Source organism: Lepidochelys kempii, chromosome 7, assembly GCF_965140265.1.
Source record: "Lepidochelys kempii isolate rLepKem1 chromosome 7, rLepKem1.hap2, whole genome shotgun sequence".
Taxonomy (NCBI): Eukaryota; Metazoa; Chordata; order Testudines; family Cheloniidae; genus Lepidochelys; species Lepidochelys kempii.
Window position 1 is genome coordinate 30,089,666 of NC_133262.1, and position 20,217 is coordinate 30,109,882.

Below are 20,217 nucleotides of genomic sequence, written 5' to 3' on the forward strand. Positions count from 1 at the left end.
GAGTCAGAATGTCTGCACGGCAAGTTTAGGGCCCTGCAGCCTGTGGGAGTCTACTTGCTGTGTAGACATCCCCTCAGTGCTCTGGATTCCTAGCGGTTAAGGCCAGAAGGGACCATAGATCATCCAGCCTGATCTGTCTAGCACAGGCCTGACCGTCTCACCCCATTCCCCCTCAATTGAGCCCCAAGACTTTAGTTAAACCAAAGCATTTCAGTCTCCAGAGACTGACTTGTTGTGAGCCCCAGGCAGAGAACGGGGGAGGGGCCCCCAATGCCCCCAGGTCCTGCAGTGGCAAGGAATTGCTGAGGTGAGCTGTGCCCAGGGGATCCCAGTAGGCCACCCACGCCCCATGCTGCAGGGCGTGTGTGTGTGAAAACCCCCTAAGGTCCCTGCCAATCTGACCTGGGGGAAATTCCTTCCCATCCCGGTGATCAGCTGGACCCTGAGCATCCGGGCAGCAGGCACTAGCCTGGCAGCTAGAGGAAAGATTCTGTGAACAGGCTCAGAGCCCAGCACCCACCTTTCCTCACCCTCCTTCTGGTGTCCAGTCTCCAGCTGTGGCCGAGCCCTGATGCTTCAGAGGAAGAGGAGGGGAGCCAACCATTCAACCAACCCAGAATAGAGCTGGCCCATTGTGCATCAGCCAGAAAAGTGACTTGGCCAAGGGGACACCAGGGGAGGCTGGTGGGGAAGGGAAGTGAACCCAGGCTTGTCCCCTGGCCCCTGAACCAGCCTTCACCGTCCTCCTCCTAATGGATAAAGAAGGATACAGGAGGCCAAGGAAATTTGGAGGCACAATCAAGAGTTTGCAGAGGCCACTGGCCCCTCAATGTGTCCCCAGGCCCCAGAGTGGAGATAGGGCAGAAACCCAGCTGGAAGTTGGAGGGGAGTTCCTAGTGTGTGGGGGAGGGTCCATCTCCCCCTCTCCCCCCATGAGCATCACTGCTCATCAGGTAGGGGGGACCAACGCACAGACTCTCCTGCCCCCCAACCCACTGGAAGCGCTCTGCCCCCACTCCAGCTCTGCTTCCCCCCATCCAGCTCCGATCAGCTCAGTCCCCTCAATACAGCTCCACCCCCCCCAGCTTCCCTCCTCCCAATCAGCTCAGCCCCCCAATCCAACTCTAATCCAGCTTCAGTGCCCCCCATCCGGCTCTGCTTCCCCCCGATCAGCTCAGCCCCCCTGCTCTGGCTCCGATTTCCCACCCCCCCCCCCAGTTCTAGCCTTTTCCATCCCTTCTCGCACCTGCATAGTCATAAAAGCGCCTCGCCCCATCCCCCCACGAGTGACGCAGCGGCTGCGGGCAGGGGGTGCACGCGTGGCTGGGGGGATCCCTGCCTGCGATGGGGTGGGGGGGAGGCGGGGGCAGGGCAGGGAGGGGCGGCGGTGGCCGTGGTGGTCTCGGGGCCGCCCCCGCTCACACCCCGCCCCGGGGGGAGGGCAGTTCCGCTCCAGCACTGCCGGCGGAGACAGCAGCAATGCGGGGCTATTCATCCTGGCCGCGCGACGCAGGCGGCTGCTGAGCCAGGCTGCGGGGGAGCTGGGGCCGCGCCGAGGGGTAAGCGGCGGGTCGGGGCTGCTGGGGATTACGTGGGGGGAGACAGAAGCAGAGGGGCGGCTGGAGATGGGAACCTCAGTGTCAGCCAGGGGCATCTTCTCTGTCCTTCCCTCCGCAGCTTTGCAACCATCCCTCCCTCCCCAGTCCTGTAACCATCCCTCCTTCCCCAGCCTGTAACAATCCCTCCCTCCCCAGTCCTGTAACCATCCCTCCTTCCCCAGCCTGTAACAATCCCTCCCTCCCCAGTCCTGTAACCATCCCTCCTTCCCCAGCCTGTAACCATCCCTCCCTCCACAGCCTTGTAACCATCCCTCCCTCCCCAGTCCTGTAACCATCCCTCCTTCCATAACCCTGTAACCATCCCTCTATCCCTCCCTCCCCAGCCCTGTAACCATCCCTCCCTCTACAGCCCTGTAACCATCCCTCCATCCCTCCCTCCCCAGCCTGTAACCATCCCTCCGTCCACAGCCCTGTAACCCTCCCTCTATCCCTCCCTCCACAGCCTGTAACCATCCGTCTGTCCCTCCCTCCCCAGTCCTGTAACCATCCCTCCCTCCACAGCCCTATAAGCATCCCTACATCCCACCCTCCCCAGCCTTGTAACCATCCCTCCCTCCCCAGCCATCTATCTATCGATCTATCTATCCCCATACACTCCATCTGTTTTTCTTTCTCCTTGAGATCTGATTGCACCATCGGTTCCCCTCCTTGTCTCACTCACACACGGGTTTGTTGCCTGCCCTGGAGGAAAGGGGGTTGTTTCTTTTGCACAATGTTGTGTTAGATCCAAACCAAAGGGTCAGATAGGGACACCTCCACAGCTTACACCCCTTCCCACCTCCCAGCAGTCCCCAGTCACTGAATCCCCAGCCCCTGATCCCCGCCCCCCCATCTCACCCCTGACACACACACCCATCTGTGACTTGGGGACCAAAATCCTCTCTGCGCACCCACACCGGGGCTGCTGTCTGTGTCTGGCTGGAGGAGGTGCGGGGATCACCTGGCTCCCAGGCAATTGCTGCCAGCCCCTGCAACAGCCACCGCCCCCTCGCTGCCTGTGTGTGTTTGGGGAGCTGGTTGTGTTGCTGGGGGGTGGTGCCTGGGAGGGGAGTCCCTTGCTCTCTTCCATATGGGTTGTGTTGGTGGGAAAGGAAGTGCCTGTTCACCCCACTCCTGTGTGTGCTGGGAGGGAGTTGTGGTGGCATTGTGTTGGAAGGGGATTCCCTGCCATTTGTATGTGTTTGGGAGTTGTGTTGTGTGGGAGGGCAGCCCTTGCCCCCTTTGTGTGTGTGTGTGTGTGTTGGGAGGGGGTGGTGTGGGGGGTGGGTGGAAAGGAGAGCCCCTGCCCTGCCAGTTTGTGTTTGGGGAAAGGGGGTTGTGTTGTCCTTGTGCATGTGTGGGAAGCCCCTTGCAGCCCGGTGAGTGTGTTGGGATAGGGTTGTGTTGTTGTTGAGTTAGAATGTCTCTCGATGTGATGACACCAGGAATTGTTGTGTTATGTTGTTTTGGTGAGGGTTGTTTGGCTTCTTGCTTTTCAAAGGGGTGGGGCGAAGGATGTTTATCCTGCGTGTGTGTGTGTGTAAGGGATGGGTATGTCTGGTGTTGGGAGTGGTGTTGCGAAGTGTGTCTATGTCTGCCGTTTCAGGTGTATGGTGTCAGGGGTATGCGTCTGCGTCATTTCAGGTGTGTCTGTGTGTAGTGATGGAGTGTCTGTGTGTGATGCTGGGAGTGTCTGTGGGGTGACGGGGGTGTCTGTGTGTCATGTCAGGTGTGTGTGTGGATGGTTGATGTTACAGTTGGGATATCAGAAAACAGACGTTTCCTTCCCCCATACAGATATGTACAGACTGAAGAAACCAGTCTGTAAACTCTCGCCTTCCCTCCCAGCCAGTGGGCCTCTCCTGTCCCTGGGCTGGGTGGGATGATGGTTGGGAGGCACTGCATTGTGGTACCCGATGAATCCCCCAGCTACCCACATCCCAGGGAACCCCACAGACCAGCGATCCCTCCTGCGTCCTATGCTGCTCTGAGAGGATGAGAAAACTGGCTATCCTTGTCCCTTCCCCAGGTTCCCCTGCCTGGCTTATGCTTCACTGCCTGGCACAACTGGCCTTGTGTGGCATGGATCCCATTGCAGGGGAAGGCCGGAGGGCCAGCATCTGGGGGCTGCACGCGCCGCTGCAGATGGGCAACCCATTGCAATCCATAGGGCCAACTCAGAGCAGGGAGGGTTTTGCCTTCAGGATCAGCTGGTGAGGGGGAATAGGTTGTGGGGTCTTTCCCTTCTAGGGGGCTGGCTCTGACCCTGCCTGAGTGAGGGGGGACCGACTGAAGGAAAAGTGTTTTCATGGTAACAAGAGGGGCATTAAAGATCTAAAATGTCACTGTGGTGTCAGGGATTCCAGTTCAGGAATGTTGCCATGGAAACAATAGGGTTGTTATGGTCTGGAGCGTCACCATGGTGACAAGTGGATGTCAGAAATCAGGGGTGTTCCCATGGTAACATTGGGTTGGGAGAGCTCAGGAGTGTTGCCATGGTGACGAGGTTAAGTGTTAGGGGCATTGTCATGGCAATGTCAGGCTGGGGAGCTGGGCCCAGTGATGGAGAAGGGAGGGGGCAGAGTCCTGGGCTGCCCAGCTTTCTGTGTTCCTGTTGGACATAGGGGAGGTGGGAGGAGAAAGGGGTGGGGAAGTTAACACTTTACCTGCCATGTGGCTGGGACCCACTTCCTCCTCCTCCCCCCCAGCCCCCCAGACACACACCATCCACCCATCCAAATACAGCTGATAATCAGCTGAACATGAGCTCCCAGTGCAATGCTGTGTTCAAAAGAGCTAAGGTGATCCTGGGATGTGTAAACAGGGCAGTGTGAAGTAGGAGAAGGGAGGTTCTGTTACCTCCGGGTGTGGCACTGGTGTGGCTGCTGCTGGAATCCTGCGGCCAGTTCTGGTGCCCACAATGCAAGAGGGATGCTGATAAATTGGAGAGGGCTCAGAGAAGAGCCACCAGAAGGAATAAAGGGCTGGAAAACATGCCTCGTAGTGAGCGGCTCCAGAAGCTGAATCTGTTTCGCTTAACAAAGAGAAGGTTAAGGGGTGACTTGACCCCAGTCTAGAAGTACCTACGTGGGGAACAGCAATGTGATAATAGAGAGCTCTTCAGCCTAGCAGCCAAAAATCTAACAAGAACCAAGGGCTGGAAGTTGAAGCTAGACAAATTCAGAACAGAAATAAAGTGCAGATTTTTAACAGGTTTCAGAGTAACAGCCATCTTAGTCTGTATTCGCAAAAAGAAAAGGCATCCGATGAAGTGAGCTGTAGCTCACGAAAGCTTATGCTCAAATAAATTGGTTAGTCTCTAAGGTGCCACAAGTACTCCTTTTCTTTTTGCAGATTTTTAACAGTGAAGGTAATTAACAATTGGAACAACAATTAGATGGGGGTAAAGGGGGATGGATGAACAGAAGGATAGATAGAGAGATGGGATCTAAGCCCCGGGTTGCATTAACTTCCCTTTCACCCCCTCTTCTCTTTTTGTAGGATGGTGCTGGAGGGCAGCCCCGAGGCCGTCAGCTCCCAGTCTCTGGACCTGCGGCGATCCTGCCCCAAGGGCTCCCGGATCTTCCCCTCTGCTGGAGAGGGCTCCCTGCTGAACAAAGAGGCTGTGAAGTATGGAGAGCTCATTGTGCTGGGGTGAGTGGGGACTAGGGACGAGGTCTGATGGGGGGAGCCCTGGGGATATGCAGGTTGGTTTGTTAATCTAGAGTCTCTAGGAGCATTGGGCCAGCTTGTGGAAGCATCTCCAGGGTGCTCAGTGTGCACACTGGTTTGTTATTGTAGGGTCTCTTGGGGATGCTGGGGCTGGTTTATTAGGGAGGGATGAGGCGAACAAGAGCCCTCCCTGGTAACACAGATCCAGCTGCAGTGGGCACCTTGCCTGGACAGGACTCAGGGTACCTGAGTTCTATTCCCAGGTCTGCCACTGACCTTCGGCAAGTCCCATCCCCTTTTGGAGCCTCAGTTTCCCTCCCACTCCTTGGCTATTCAGACTGTGAACTCTTTGGGGCAGAGACTCTCCCTCACTGTGTCTGTGCAACACCCAGCACCATGTGTGCTTGGTGATGCTGGGACTGCTGCCTTCCTTAGAAGCACTGTTTAACCCTTTGTATGCTGCTAAGGTGCCAGTCGGGGAGTAGGCAGGGCTGGGCTCCCAGACCCACTCCCGGCTATCCCAGAATTCTTTGCTCATTGGTGTTGCTGTGCTGGCCCCGGGGGTGGGATTCGGCACTGCCATGACACCTGGTTTTTCTTGCTTGTGTTGCCATCCTGAGCCCAGAGTCGAGTGTCTGGCAGGGTGGGGGCTGGGCCTTGTGCTGGCTCAGGAGGGGAGGGTGCTGCCGGGGCGGAACAGTGTCTGTATGGGACTAACCTCCCCCCACCCCACAGATACAATGGCTCCCTGGCCAGTGGGGACAAGGGCCGACGCCGCAGCCGCATCGCACTCTTCAAGAGGCCGAAGGCCAATGGGGTGAAGCCGGATGTGATACACCACATCTCCACCCCCCTTGTGTCCAAGGTGAGCCATGCCCCTGCAACCACTGCCCCATGGCCATGGCTTCCAGCAGACTCCCAGGCAGTGCTGCTGCCTGCTTTGACCACCAAGGGGAGATACGGCATAAAGACACAGCACTGGGGGGCGCCAGCTCTGATCCGGCCCCAGGGCGGGGGGTACTGGCTGCCTCGGGGGTGGGGGGAAGGGAGAGAAGAAATGGGATATGGGCCCTTTCCCCTCTAGGGGGCGCCAGATCTGATCTGGCTTGTGGGGACAGGGAGTGGGGTATGGGGGTGGTGCTGGGGCCATCTGGCTCAGGTCATGCTCTCTGCTCTCCCAGGCACTCAGTAACAAGGGCCAGCACAGCATCTCCTATACGCTGTCCCGCAGCCACTCGGTGATTGTGGAATATACGCATGACTGTGATACCGACATGTTCCAGGTACCGCACCGCAGCTACCCACAATGCACTGTGGATTCCACCCCCCCATCCCCCACACACACAATGGCCAGTTGCCCATGACATCTTAGCTCAGCCACTGCCCCTTCCACCACTGCTTGACACAGGCTGGGGGTCAGGGTGCCCCCTTGTGGGAACAGCAGGCAGTACAGGCTGGGAGTCAAGGCTTGGCTAGAGCCTCCCCTTTGTGCCCATCAGAGCCCTTGTCTGGCCCTTTTGAGCCAGACACTGACTCTATGGATCCCATTTTGCCTCCACGAAGCCTCCATCTGCAGTTCTCACTCACATCCTGTCCTAGTCTGTTGGCCATTATTGCTGTGCAGCCCCCATGCCCCACCCCAGAGGTGGCTGCATCTCAGTGTGGGTGAGGGATCTCTGTATAAACAGCCCCCACACCCTACTCCAGAGGTGTCTGCATGTCAGTATTGCCTGAGGGATCCCTGTATAAACAGCCCCCACATCCCACCCCAGAAGGTAGCTGCCTCTCAGCTTGGAGGGGGCAGGAGGAAGCTGGTCACTCAGAACTAGTGTCTGTACAGATTGGCCGCTCCACGGAGAACATGATTGACTTTGTGGTGACGGACACGGCGCCTGGGGGCAGCTGCGCCAGTGAGGGGCAGTCGGCCCAAAGCACCATCTCCCGCTATGCCTGCCGCATCATTTGTGAGCGCAGCCCTCCCTACACCGCCCGGATCTACGCCGCAGGCTTCGACTCCTCGCGCAACATCTTCCTTGGAGTGAGTGAGTCCTGACAGTGCCGAGAGGGGACCTCCCCTCTCAGGGGCGCTGGCTGCAATCCGGCCCCAGACCAGGGGCACTGCCTGGCTCAGGGGTCAGGGAATGGGACACAGGGCCTTTCCCTCTAGGTCGTGCTTCAATCCAACCCCAGGGCAGCTGGTCCTTGGGACACTTGTTCAGGGAAGCGGGTGCCTGAGGTCCCTGCCCTCAGTGGTTGTGAACCCAAAGGGAATCCTGGAGGGGGAGCAGGAGCCATGGGTCATCACTGGGCTGGGTTCTGGTACAGGAGGCTGGTGCCCTGTGGCTGAGGGATCTGGGGATCTTCTCCTGGGTGTGGTGGGAGTCCAAGCATGGGGGACAGCAAGTTTCAAGCCCTGGGGAATGAACTGTAAGGGGCACCTTTGCCCTGGATCACTGGGAATAATGCAGGGGGTTGGGACCCATGGGTAGCAGGGTGACTGGGCCCTCGTGAAGGTACTGGGACCCTCTAGGTCCTGGAGGGTGCTGGGTGCGTGTGTTGGGCATGGAGGAGGATGGGGCAGATGTCCCTCTTGGGGAGTGAACAAGGAGCTGGGTCCAGATGCAGGGATTCAGGGGAGGAGCTGTAAGGAGCCCTCCCCCACTCCTCCGCCCATGCATTGCCATGACCCCTGACTGCTCTCATTGGCAGGAGAGGGCAGCCAAGTGGAGGACGCCGGACGGGCTGATGGATGGGTTGACGACCAATGGGGTGCTGGTGATGCACCCCACAGGGGGCTTCAGTGAGGACTCGGCACCTGGCGTGTGGCGCGAGATCTCAGTGTGCGGGAATGTGTATGCCCTGCGTGACAGTCGTTCCGCGCAGCAGCGGGGCAAACTGGTACGTGGGGCCCACGTCATCCCTCCTGGGGGTCCCCCATTCCCTGCACTGCCCCAGGGAGCTCCAACCTGTACCGTGGCAAGCTGGTACGTGGGGCCCCCAATACCCTCCTGGGGGGCCCTGTTCACTGCCATAGGAGGGCTCCTGGTCCACCCCTCCAGGGGGTTCCTCCTGCCCAGGGGGTGCCCCCACACCCAGCTAGGGGGTTACAGGGACATGACTATAGGTCTGGCAGCAGGGAGGCCTGGCCCCCATGGTGGTCATAGGGGGAACCTCCCCCCTGCCAATCCAGAAAGGACTCAGTGCCCAGAGGGGTGCCCCTGGTTTGGAACAAACCCCCAGCCCTTTGGCCTGGTGCTCTTGCCCTCTCAGGAGCAATCCTCCCAGCCCCATGTGTCATGCCCCCTGGCCCCTAGCCTGAGCCCTCTCCCCCACACACTCCCAGTCTGGTGATCCTTCCCCCAACGCCCCTCCAACTTGACCCCCTCCCACACCTGTCTGGAGCACATATCTCCCTCCCTTGGTCCGTCCTCTCCAGCCTGACTTCCCCCTTTCCCCTCCCCAGCCCCAACCCCCCTCCCTTGGAACTGATGCTCTGACACGCCCAGCTCCCCGCCTCCAACTCCCATGTCCTGCAGGTGCAGAGCGAGTCCAACGTGCTGCAGGACGGCTCGCTCATCGACCTGTGCGGGGCCACGCTGCTGTGGCGGACCACCGCGGGGCTGCTGCTGACACCCACCCTCAAGCAGCTGGAGGCGCTGCGCCAGGAGACGAATGCCGCCCGCCCCCAGTGCCCTGTGGGCTTCAACACGCTGGCCTTCCCCAGCCTGGCCCAGCGCGGCGTGGTGGACAAACAGCAGCCCTGGGTCTACGTCAACTGCGGCCACGTCCACGGCTACCACAACTGGGGCTTCCGCAAGGAGAAGGGGGGGCTGGAGCGGGAGTGCCCCATGTGCCGCCGAGCCGGACCCTACGTGCCGCTCTGGCTGGGCTGCGAGGCTGGGTTGTACCTGGACACAGGCCGGCCCACCCACGCCTTCTGCCCCTGCGGCCACGTCTGTTCCCAGAAGACTGTGCAGTACTGGGCCCAGATCCCGCTGCCCCATGGCACCCATGCCTTCCATGCCGCCTGCCCCTTCTGTGGCACCTGGCTCACAGGCGAGCGGGGATTTGTGCGCCTTATCTTCCAGGGCCCCATGGACTGAGCCCAGGGACTCAGCAGGGGGACATGGACTGAGCAGATGGGGTGGGGCAGGGCCCGGGGACTCAGCAGGGGCAGGGCCCATGGACTGAGCCTGGGGTACCTGGCAGGGGCCGTGGACTGAATGGGGGGCCAGGCAGGAGTGTAAATGGAGGAGGAGCCTGTGGCCGAAGCGTGCGTTTGCGTGTGGTGGGGTGAAGCCTGTGGCCTGAGCCGGGGAATATGGCATGGCTCTGTGGACAGAGTGGTAGGTGAGGCAGGGAGCGCGGGGGTGCCCATGGACTGAGTATGAGTGACCAATAAAACAGCAAAAAACCTGGGGGGGAAGCTATCTACAAAGACTAAACTGGGGCGTGTCCGTGTGTCTGTTGCTGCCTGCCCCCAGATGGACATATGGACGCAACTGCCCTTTCCTTCTTTGCACGTTCCCGTCTCCCCCCCATCCAGCCCAGTATCCATCCCAGCCCCAGCATGGGCCAGGGTGTGCCCCCTGCAGGCTGTTATCCCAGCCAATGCCCCCTGCTGCAGGAAGTCCCACAGGTGAGGAGAAATGGGGGCACTGACTGGCGCCAGGAACAGGTGACTCAGCTCCTCAGGGTCCCTAAGTCTAGTGCCCAAGGGTCCTGAGACACAGACTGGGGCAGCGGTGTCAGCCCAGCTCCTGCTAGCGAACTTGGCTCACATGGGCAGCCCACTAGATGCAGCTGTCCTAGCAAGGACCCAGGAGTCCTGGAGGAAACCAGCTGGCTGGGTGCTCCCTGCAGGACACGGGCTGAGGACTAAGGCAGCCCTGGGTGTATAACCAGTGGGGAGAGGGAGGTCCCCTCTGCATACTGCAGTGAGGAGACTGCACCCAGTTGTGGGTCATGGCGGGTCAGAGAGGAGCCATGAGAAAAAGGCCAGTCTGGATACCCCAAGACTCAGGGAGCCCCTTGGAAGAGCTCCTCTGAAGGAGGATCCCAAAGGGGCTCAATCCCAGTCACTCTGCCCCTCCCCTTCTGGGAGCAGCGGGTTCCTCCATCCCACAGACAAAAGCTGAGCCAGACTCCAGGGCCAGGAGCTGACGCTGATCACATTTGGCCTGGAACGGAGGGGTGGAGGGGGAAGAGCTGACTCTCCATCACTTGGGGGCTGGGGGGCATTGCCAGGCTGGGTGATGCAGGGGTCAGAGCAGTTGCTTCTGGCCTTGAAATCTGTGGAGCGGGAGATATGGAATAAGAAGTTCTTGGGGACAACTGACTCCTGCTGTCACTGGTGTGACCCACGCGAACCCTGTGTGTGGCTCTCCAGCTCCTCCTAGTGGTCACAGCCATCAAGAGGTTTGTGAGTGGCCTGTAGCCTTGGAGCGGCCATAGCCGCTCCTTTAGCTCAGAACCAGGAAGCTGCTTGTACCTGCAGGGATCTTGGGCTCAGTCCCTGAGATGCTTCGGGGGAGGGAGGGGGGTGCGTTATCCATTTATTAGGGAGCACTTCCCATTTATTCTCCGACAGCTAGAGGCTCAAACCAGCCCCGTCGTGCCAGGTGATGCGCAGACCCCGACCGAGCCCAGGGCCCCGTCGTGCCGGGAGCTGCGCAGACCCCGACCGAGACTGGGGCCTTGTCATGCCGGGTGCTGCGCAGACCCCGACCGAGATCGGAGCCCCGTCGGGCCGGGTGCTGCGCAGACCCAGACTGAGATCAGGGACCCCACCATACTGCACAGACCCCAGCAGAGATAAGGGCATCCTCACGCTGGGAGCTGCCCAGACACAGGGTGAGAGACAGTCCCAGCCCCAAAGAGCCATGTCTGGGATTCTGATTATTGGGCATGCAAAGCAAGGCCATACCCTCAACCCCACTATGGTCAGCCCCACACCCCATTCCACCCAGATCGCCCAGCCAGGCCTCTATTTACATTTTAAAAGCTGGATAACACAGCGCTCAGCCTCCCTGAGCAATGACCTGTGTGTCCCTTTATTGAAGTAAACTGGAGCACCGGATTTGTCTGGGAATGGGACACGGGAGCTTGCCCCTCAAGGGGGTACCAGCTTCAGTCTGGCCCCAGGGTGGGGAACTGGCTGGTTCAGGTGGGCAGGACCCTGTCCTTTATGGGCAGCCCAATAGAGAAGCTGAGGACTGAATGGCTACCTGCCCCTGGGCCCAAAGCCCGCCCCAGGGCTGTCCCTTGGGATGGGGGCAGTGCATCCCCAGGAGTAATGGGAGGGGGAAGCTGACCCGTGTCCACAAGTAAATTTGTAAGCTGTGGTGGAAGTTGGGGGCTTTGGACTGTGAGGAGAGACCTCAGTTTGAATCCTGGCTGGGGAGCAGCAGCAGCACCTCTGAGGGGTCTTTGCAACATTGTGGTGGCCATGCAGGATCCCTACTTCCCCAGGGACATGGCACAGCCCCCTCCTCTTGGGATTTGTGGCAGAGGCCCGAGGTGGGGAGGGGACAGCTGGAGTTCCCGTCCCTCTCCCACTGGAGTGGTGGTGGAGTCATGCACAGATTCCATATCCCATATCCCAGGGTGCAGCTCCCTCCCCCGCACTTCCCTAGCGCAGACCCCCTGGCCCATTCAGATTGTGCCTGGGTGGATTCTTGGTTCTCCAGCCCATCAGTGTCTGCTTGGGGGCCCCTATCTGGTCCCTGGGGGGTGGTACTGCGATGGTGCAACATTGCCAAGTAGGGAGCACTTCCCATCTGCTTTGCCTTTGCTATCAGTCTCTTGGCTGTCTTACCAGCTGGCTGCCTTCCTGGCTGCTTTGTGGCTACCCAGGGGAAGATGGCTTGTGCTCCCACTCCCATATGGGGCTGGATCCTTTGAATTCTGCAGCAGTGTGCTGTGGCCGTTGGCTGCACTCAGCAGGCCAGAACCCCCACAATACCTTTACAAAATGTGCCTTCAGGTTCCTGATCACAGATCTTACCCCAGTACCTCCAGAGAGTCTGCCTGCCAGACCCGAGTGTTACAATCCACTGTGAGCAGACGGGTCCTGTCATCATGAGTGAATGGGTCTGGCCTTTTCCCAGGGAGGGGGTTTCATGAGGCCCGTAGAGGCTCGGATGCTCTGCACATTCACACTGGTCCATGCATGGTCTCAGCTGGGCATTCTCTCCTTGGCTCAGCTCAGGCATGCCTCTAGCCCCACATGGGGAGCATGTGGCCATCCCAGGAGAAGAGCCATGAGAATGGTTAAAGGGTTGGAAAACAAGCCTTCTAGTGAGAGACTCCCGGAGCGGAGGAGCTCGTTGTGTTTGGCTTAACCAAGAGAAGGTTAAGAGGTCACTTGACCCCAGGCTATAAGTACCTACATTGGGAACAACATCTGATGATGGGCTCTACCATCTAGCAGACCAAGGTCTAACAAAAGCCATTGGCTGGAAATTCAGCATGACCTAAAGTGCACATTTGTACCAGTGAGAGGAATTAACCCCTGGAACAACTTCCCAGGGGCTGGAGTGGATTCTCCATCACTGGCAATTCTTAAACCAAGGTTGGATGTTTTTCTAACTGCTCTGCTCTTGTGTAAATGGTAATTAATTCAGGGCAGCCCTAGGGCCTGTGTTACATGAGGGGTCAAACTACATGATCACAGTGAAGGAGTACTTGTGGCACCTTAGAGACTAACTAATTTATTTGAGCATAAGCTTTCGGAATGCATCCGATGAAGTGAGCTGTAGCTCACGAAAGCTTATGCTCAAATAAATTGGTTAGTCTCTAAGGTGCCACAAGTACTCCTTTTCTTTTTGCGAATACAGACTAACACGGCTGCTACTCTGAAACCCATGATCACAGTGGGCCTTCTGGCCTTAGATTCTTTTATATCAGCTCTTAACTTGGCTGGAATTACTGCTTAGTCTGTTAAACAAAATCCTGCCTTGCACACCCAGCTCATCCTCACTGGCTGGTGAGGTATAACCTCCTGGGGCGTTGCTTCTTGTCATCTGGCCCCTGGGCGTCTGAATCATTTTCCTGCCCCATCCTGTTCAAAGCTTTCTTGGACTGCCTGGAGCTTCCCATTGGAGATGTGGAGGTATTGAAGCCTGTGAATAGACTCCGTCTCCTGTCCCACAGAGCCATCGGGGGCAGGGACGCTGGAAAGTCTGCCCTGCTCAGTGTATCTGCCACCAACAGTGACCTTCCTCAGCCGGGCAGTACCTTATCCTCACCTCATCGCATTGGAGTCTCAATAGCATGCATTGTAGTTGCTTGGGTGTGCTCAGCGGTGGCTTCTTCCTGACACTTTCTAATGGCCTGTGATCAGACGGCACCTCCGCCTTGTGCCCAAAGAGAGGGCTGGTTCTAGGAGCGGGCAAGCAGGGCAGTCGCCCTGGGCACCAACTTCCAGGGGGTGCTGTACCACTGCGCCACTGGGTTTGGGGTTTTTTCCCCTCCACTCTGATCTCGGACTGGCCAGCCGTTGGGCTTTTTTTATTCTCAGCCACGCTTGCATGTGGCGGGCGGGGGGAGCAAAAACATTTTCCACCCTGGCTGGCAAAATGGCTAGAGACGCCCTTGTCCCAGGGTGAACTAATGGAAGCGTTTCTTTCCAGTTTCTTCCTTTCTGTCTAGCGCATCTGTCAGGGGTCTGCTAGCTAATGCTCTGGGCTGCTGGCTGTGCATCAGTACTGCTCCTAGTCTCCTTCTGAGGCAATGCCCTGCAACTCTTGCTGCTATGCAGAGTTTTAGGACTTTATTTTTGGTACCTTACTTAGGATTTTCTTTACTCTTTCAAAGCCTGTTCTTGTGTCTCCAACCTTCCCTGTGCTGCATCAGTGTGGGAGTGCATCACAGCCTCACTGGCTTCTGAGAGGTGTGCACAGAATCTGAAAAGACAGCAGGCCCATCCCTATAAATTGCTGGATTCCCTTCACATCTTTCACTCTGGGCTGTCCTTAATGGCTCTCGGCTTCTTAGGGTCCAGCTGGAGTTCATCAGAAGGCAACAGATGCCTGATGTAGTAGGGGACTTCAATGCTCTTCAGCTTGTTGGCATCCAGCCTAATTTTCTGCTCCCGACACCGGTGTGAAGGTTGTTGCAGCTTTGTATCACGGTCTGGGTTGTCTCCTCTTTGACATCTCCTTCTCCTCCAAGAAGAATGCCATCAGTACCAGTCTTGATGCTCGAGAGCCCGTCTGAGGCTTGGTTCATAGAGACATAGATTCTTACCAGAAGGGCCCATTAGATCACTTCATCTGACATCCTGGATAGCACAGGCCAGACAATGTCACCACATTCTGAGCCCAGTCACTTGGATTTGTCTCAAGCATCTTGCCAGCTAGCAGCCAGTCTGGATTTGAGGACATCAAGGAAAGGAGAAGCCACCACTTGCATTGAGGGTTTGTTCCAATGGTGAATCATCCTCATGGTTAAAAACGGGCGTCTTATTTCTCAGTGGAATGTGGCCGGCTTCAGCTTCCAGCTCTTGGTTCTTGTTCTGCCTTTCTCCACTAGCCTAAAGAGCCCTTTAGTAACAAGTATTGTCTCCCTGTGACACTGTCATCAAGCCACCTCTCTACTTTCTCTTTGAGAAGCTCAGTGGATGGAGTTCTTTAAGTCACATTCTAAGACTCTTTCTCCAGCCCCTGGATCATTTTTGTGGCTCTTCTCTGCACCTTCTCCAATTGTTCAACACCCTTTTTAAATAGTGGCCCCTCCTCCTGAGCTGAACACACCATTCCAGCTCTGGTCTCCCTAGTGCGGTATGCAAAGGTAAAATCCCCTCCCTGCTCCTACTCACTATGCCCCAGTCTGCACAGTTAAGGGTTGCACTGGCCGTTTTTGCCACAGCATGGCACTGGGAGCTCATGTTGAATTGCTTGTACACTGAGACCCCTAAATCCTTCCAGAGTCACTGCTCTCCAGGATAGAGTCCCCATTCTGTAGGCATGGCCTGTAGCCCTTGTTCCTGGACTTGATCAAGTTTGCGGATGACACACAAATTGGGGGAGAGGTAAGTAACGAAGAAGACAAGTCACTGATTCCGAGTGATCTAGATTGCTGGGTAAACTGGGCGTAAGCAAACAAATTGTGTTTTAGTACAGCTAAATGTTAATGTATATCAGGTTACCATATTTGAGCATTCAAAAAAGAGGACACTCCATGGTGGGTGGTATTTGCTCATGCCCCCCTGCCCTGCTCCAACTCCACCCCTTCCCCGCCCCCATTCCAACCCCTTCCCCAAAGTCCCCGCCCCAACTCCGCCCCCTCCCTGCCCCGTTGGACCCCTTCCCCAAATCCCTGCTCCGGCCCCACCTCCTCCCCTGAGCGCGCTGCGTTCCCCCTCCTCCCCTCTCCCTCCCAGCTACGCAAAACAGCTGTTTCGCGCTGCAAGTGCTGGGAGCTAGGGGGGAAAAGTGGGCACTCTCTTGAGTGATCAACATTCACTTTCTTTCTCGAATGATCAACATTCACTCTCTTTCTTGAATGATCAACTCTTCTTTGGGGAAAAATAATAATGGCAAAATCCCGGATGTTTTTAGATTTTTTAAAATTCCTCCCAGGTGGCAATTTAAGAACCAAAAAGCTGGACATTTCCGGGAAAATACGGACATATGGTAACCCTATGTATACATCTGGGAACAAAAAACGTGGGCCAAGCTTACAGGATGGGTTCTCTATCCTGGCAAGCAGTGACTCTGCAAAAGATGTGGGGGTCGTGGTGGGTAATCAACCTCACATGAGCTACCAGTGTGAAGCTGTGGTCAAAATAGCTAATCCGATCTTGGGATGCATAAACAGGGGAATTCTGAGTAGGAGTAAAGAGGTGGTTTTACCTCTGTATTGGACACTGGTGAGATTGCTGCTGGAATCCTGTATCCAGTTCTGGTGCCCACAATTCAAGAAGGATGTTGATAAATAGAAGAGGGTTTAGAGAAGAATCACAAGAATGGTTTAAGGATTAGAAAACGTGCCTTAGAGTGAGAGACTCCAGGAGCTGAATCTGTTTAGCTTAACAAAGTGAAGGTCAAAGGGTGACTTGATCTCAGTCACCTACATGTAGAATAAATATTTAATAATGGGCTCTTCAATCTATCAAAGAAAGGTATAATATAAGCCAATGGCTGGAAGTTGAAGCTAGACTAATTCAGACTGGAAATCAGCCATACATATTTAATGGTGAGAGTAATTAGCCGTTAGGACAATTTATTAAGGACTGTGGTGGATTCTCCGTCACTGACAATTTTAAAATCAAGACTGGATGTTTTTCTAAAAGATCTGCTCTTCTTAAAGAGCTTCCAGTTTTTGTTCACATTTTTTCCATTTACATTTTTCCTCCCAATCAATTTCACATATAATTTTCCTCAACTTTGGGAAATTAGCCCTTCTGAAGAATCAAGTCTATGTTACTGATTGGGACTGTTTTCTGTTTGCCCATTTTGAATGTAATCGTGTCATGATCTCTGGTCCCTAAGCAACCAGCAACTTCCAGGCCAGTGACTCATTCATCTTTATCTGTGTAAGGTGGAACACCTCCGGGGCTGATGCCAGTGGCATTCAGATTCTGCAGTGCCCGCCAAAAGGTGGCAGGATGGCTCATTGAGCTCAACACAGCAGAACCCATTTGTAACATCCCACGCAGTGTTGGTGTAGCTGTGTTGGGCCCAGGATATTAGAGAGACAAGGTGGGTGAGGTCATATCTTTTATTGGAACCACTTCTGTTGGTGAGAGAGACAAGTGTTGAGATACACAAATGTGGCTTGAAAGCTTGTCTCTTTTACCTACAGAAGGTGGTCTCTGCATTATGGTTGTCTCACAAGCTGCACATGAGGGTCTGTTTCTATTTTCAGCTTGTCCTCTTGGTGTCCGTCTCCATGAGATAGGTCTTTCCTAATTGCCGAAAGCCCATGCTGTCACATAGGTGTGGCAGGTGGGCCAAGTAATTCACCACCTGCGCTGTCTCCCTCATATGACCAATGAAACTGTTGCATGCAAGTTAGCTGTAGAGCAAGGGTGGTGATTGGTTGAGTTACCTCTGATCTCACAATGGTCTAGAACTCTTGGCCTGGCGTGGATAAATGCCTTACTGTAGCTGTACACAACACAGGTGTAATCTGTAAAGTCAAAATGGCTGAGAACGTAAAGAATGGACAGTAACAAACGGCGAAACCCAGTGATGATCGAACCTGGTGATATTCTGAACCAAAAGAGCTCACAGCCATGCTTGTAGCTGCTTCCATCACTTCACACTGACTCCACAGACAGTCTAGGTCTCTGAGTGACACTCGAACAGGTGACAATTGTGGGATCTTATTATATAGATATTCTGATATAGTGCTGGATAGGGCTCACAGTGACTGTTCTCCCTTCTCTCTCACGTTGAAGGTGTTCTTGTGTTGTGTTATTATCAGATCCATGGCTTGTCCTGCCCAGCTGCTCACTAGCCTCAGAATGAATATCACCAGCACTTAGTCACATTCCTCCAGTCTAATACTGGTGCTCATCATTGTTGCTGGGATTACATTGTTGGTTGTCGATCCAATAGCATAGTTGCAAATATGGTAGTTTAATGGTGGGCAGCTTTCTCCTGCAGTGCATGGACATTGAGTGAGTGTCTCTGGATCTGTTAAAGAGATCTCCTCTTTCCCACTGGAAGTTGCTACATCCTCAGTCACTTCATGTACTGGCATTGAGACATAAAGTGGTTCTATATTCCACAACCCTTGCACCATTGTCCATAGGCTGGGCATTTTCCTTTCTGCCTTTCATGCCACTCACTGGACCATGATGCCTGCATTCTTGGCTGGTATGTCTCTGTCCTGCTTCCTGGGTTCCTTTATCTTGAGCCTGTGTACTTGGTCTTCACTAGTGACTGTCACTGTTTTGCTCCTTCCCCAGACAGTTTAGTTGCCCTTGCTGTTTGGAGGCATTTCTCTAGGGTTAGATCTGTTTCTTTCCACAATCTTTCCAGTAAGCTGGAATCATGTGTCCCACAAATGATCCTGTCTCTAATTAGGGAATCTTTAATGTCTCCAGCATTACATATGGATGCCTGTCTTCTCAGCTCTATAACATAATTATCTTTTTCCCCTTCTGCTTCTTGGTTCCAGGTTAAAAAAGGTATCTCTCTATAATCACTTTCTCTTCCAGGGTTGCTGTATTCAGTCCTGGCTCCCAGCCCCATCTCCTCTAACCACTAGATTCCACTCCCTTCACCTGAGTTCTGTCCCTGGCTCTGGGAGGAGAATGGGGTATTGTTAAGGCTACGTTTTAGCCATGGGTATTTTTAGTAAAAGTCATGGACAGATCATGGGCAGTAAACAAGAATTCATGGCCCATGACCTGTCCATGACTTGTACTATATACCCCTGAGTAAATGTTGGGTGCTCTGATGGGGGGAGGGGGAGCTGTTCAGGAGTGTGCAGGTGTTCTGCGGGGAGACAGCGGCGTGCAGCCCAGGACCCACGCTGCTACCGGTGGGGGTGGGTGCACAGTGTCCCGAGACTGCCCTAGCAGCGGCTGGTGTGGCTGGCCCGGGGGCTGCCCAAGCTGCTTGGGTGGCCCCCAGGCCAGCCACACCACCCAATGCAGAAGTCACAGAGGTCCCAGAAAGTCACAGAATCCATGACCTCTGTGACAGACTCACAGCCCTAGATATAGTGTGTTGGGGGTGGGCAGGGGCTGGTAGTTAGGACTCCTGGATTCTATTCCTGGATCTGGAAGAGGAGTGGTGGGAGGAGTTAAAGGGGATGTTAATTAAATTAATTATGATATTTGGATAGAGGTTCCCTGCAGCCCTGAAAGTCAGGGTGGAACACTGGCTAGAACACTAGACTGCAACTTAAGAAACTTGAGTTCTGGTCCTTGCTCTGTCATAGACCCATCCTCTTCATGTCTTTGGTCTGTGCCTCAGTTTCTCCATCTGTAATATGGGGATAATGATACTGACCACCTTTGTACAGTGCTTTGAGATCCATGGATTGAAAGTGCTTTATAAGAGTTATGGATTATTTTATAACTCAAACTTATATTATATATAAAGGGGATATGATATAGTGGATGATACCCCAAGGAGTAGAAGCTAAACTATATCTTGGTATTGGTAGCAGCATTATGCTGAAAACGGATTTGTGGGGAGGAAAAGGCCTGGTTGATACTGCTCTTGGTATGGGCACTGATGGAGCAGGTGAACAGAACAGTGGCAGGAGTTTGTGTTGCATTTGATGAGTACACTAGACCAACTTCATATAGTCCCCAGAGCACCAATTCCTGGGAGCTCCATCACTGGGGCTGGAAGACCAGAAATGGAGCTAAGAGCCACTTTCTTTTGCTTTGGGCTTGGGCTGGGCCAGTTCAGGAGTCGCAGGGGCTCCTGTTATCCAAAGTTGTCACTGACATTGGCCAATGTGACCCTGCAGCCAGATGCATAATCCATATGGAGCCCTTTCCAGGACCCAAAGATGTGATGGGATTACACTAGACCCTGGATTCGGATATCAAGCAATACAAACTAGAAAGAAGATGAAACTAAGGAACCAGTGAAGACACCAAGAGGCATGGCTTGGATGACTCCCCAAACAGAGGTACTTTTGGTGGCGGTGGCATCTCTCCTTTGCCGTGACACCTAGAAACAACTTGACAGCAGTGAGCCTGCAGGTGTGCTGAGCCCAGACAGCCTCTCATGCTGACCACAACTGTCTCACTGGTTCCTTGTGCTCCCCCATCTCTCTACCCCTGTTGTCTCCCGGCTTGTACTTTGATTGTAGGCGCTCTGGAGCAGGGTCTGTGCGTTCTGCATTTGTACAATGCCTAGCACAATCGGGTCCTCTCTGGGAATCATGCTCCTAGGCGCTGCTGTAATACACATAATAAATAATCACAATCCTGCAAAATTGCCAGCAGACACAGGCTGGCTAGAGAATCTCT

General features: G+C 55.0%; 1 protein-coding gene across 2 annotated transcripts; it reads left to right on the top strand.

The window, feature by feature from the left end:
* The first annotated feature begins 1,375 nt into the window (after positions 1-1,375).
* PELI3 (pellino E3 ubiquitin protein ligase family member 3) lies at positions 1,376-9,779 on the top strand. 2 transcript variants are annotated; one of them, XM_073354830.1, is made up of 7 exons: positions 1,376-1,559; positions 5,100-5,252; positions 6,006-6,135; positions 6,452-6,553; positions 7,111-7,308; positions 7,980-8,168; positions 8,734-9,779. In XM_073354830.1, exons 2-7 carry the CDS (start codon positions 5,101-5,103, stop codon positions 9,403-9,405), a joined length of 1,443 nt encoding a protein of 480 aa, XP_073210931.1. In that variant the 5' UTR covers positions 1,376-1,559; position 5,100; the 3' UTR covers positions 9,406-9,779. The 2 variants fall into 2 exon arrangements, with proteins under 2 accessions (XP_073210931.1, XP_073210932.1); XM_073354831.1 differs by having other exon boundaries at positions 8,807-9,777.
* The last annotated feature ends 10,438 nt before the right edge of the window (positions 9,780-20,217 follow it).

What these genes read in the sequence shown, in the direction of transcription:
- PELI3 (XM_073354830.1), top strand. Translation starts at nt 5,101, where the DNA reads ATGGTGCTGGAGGGCAGCCCCGAGGCCGTCAGCTCCCAGTCTCTGGAC. An exon ending in CCACCCCCCTTGTGTCCAAG is followed by an intron (nt 6,136 to 6,451) that starts GTGAGCCATGCC and finishes CTGCTCTCCCAG; the next exon opens with GCACTCAGTAACAAGGGCCA. An exon ending in GTGATACCGACATGTTCCAG is followed by an intron (nt 6,554 to 7,110) that starts GTACCGCACCGC and finishes GTGTCTGTACAG; the next exon opens with ATTGGCCGCTCCACGGAGAA.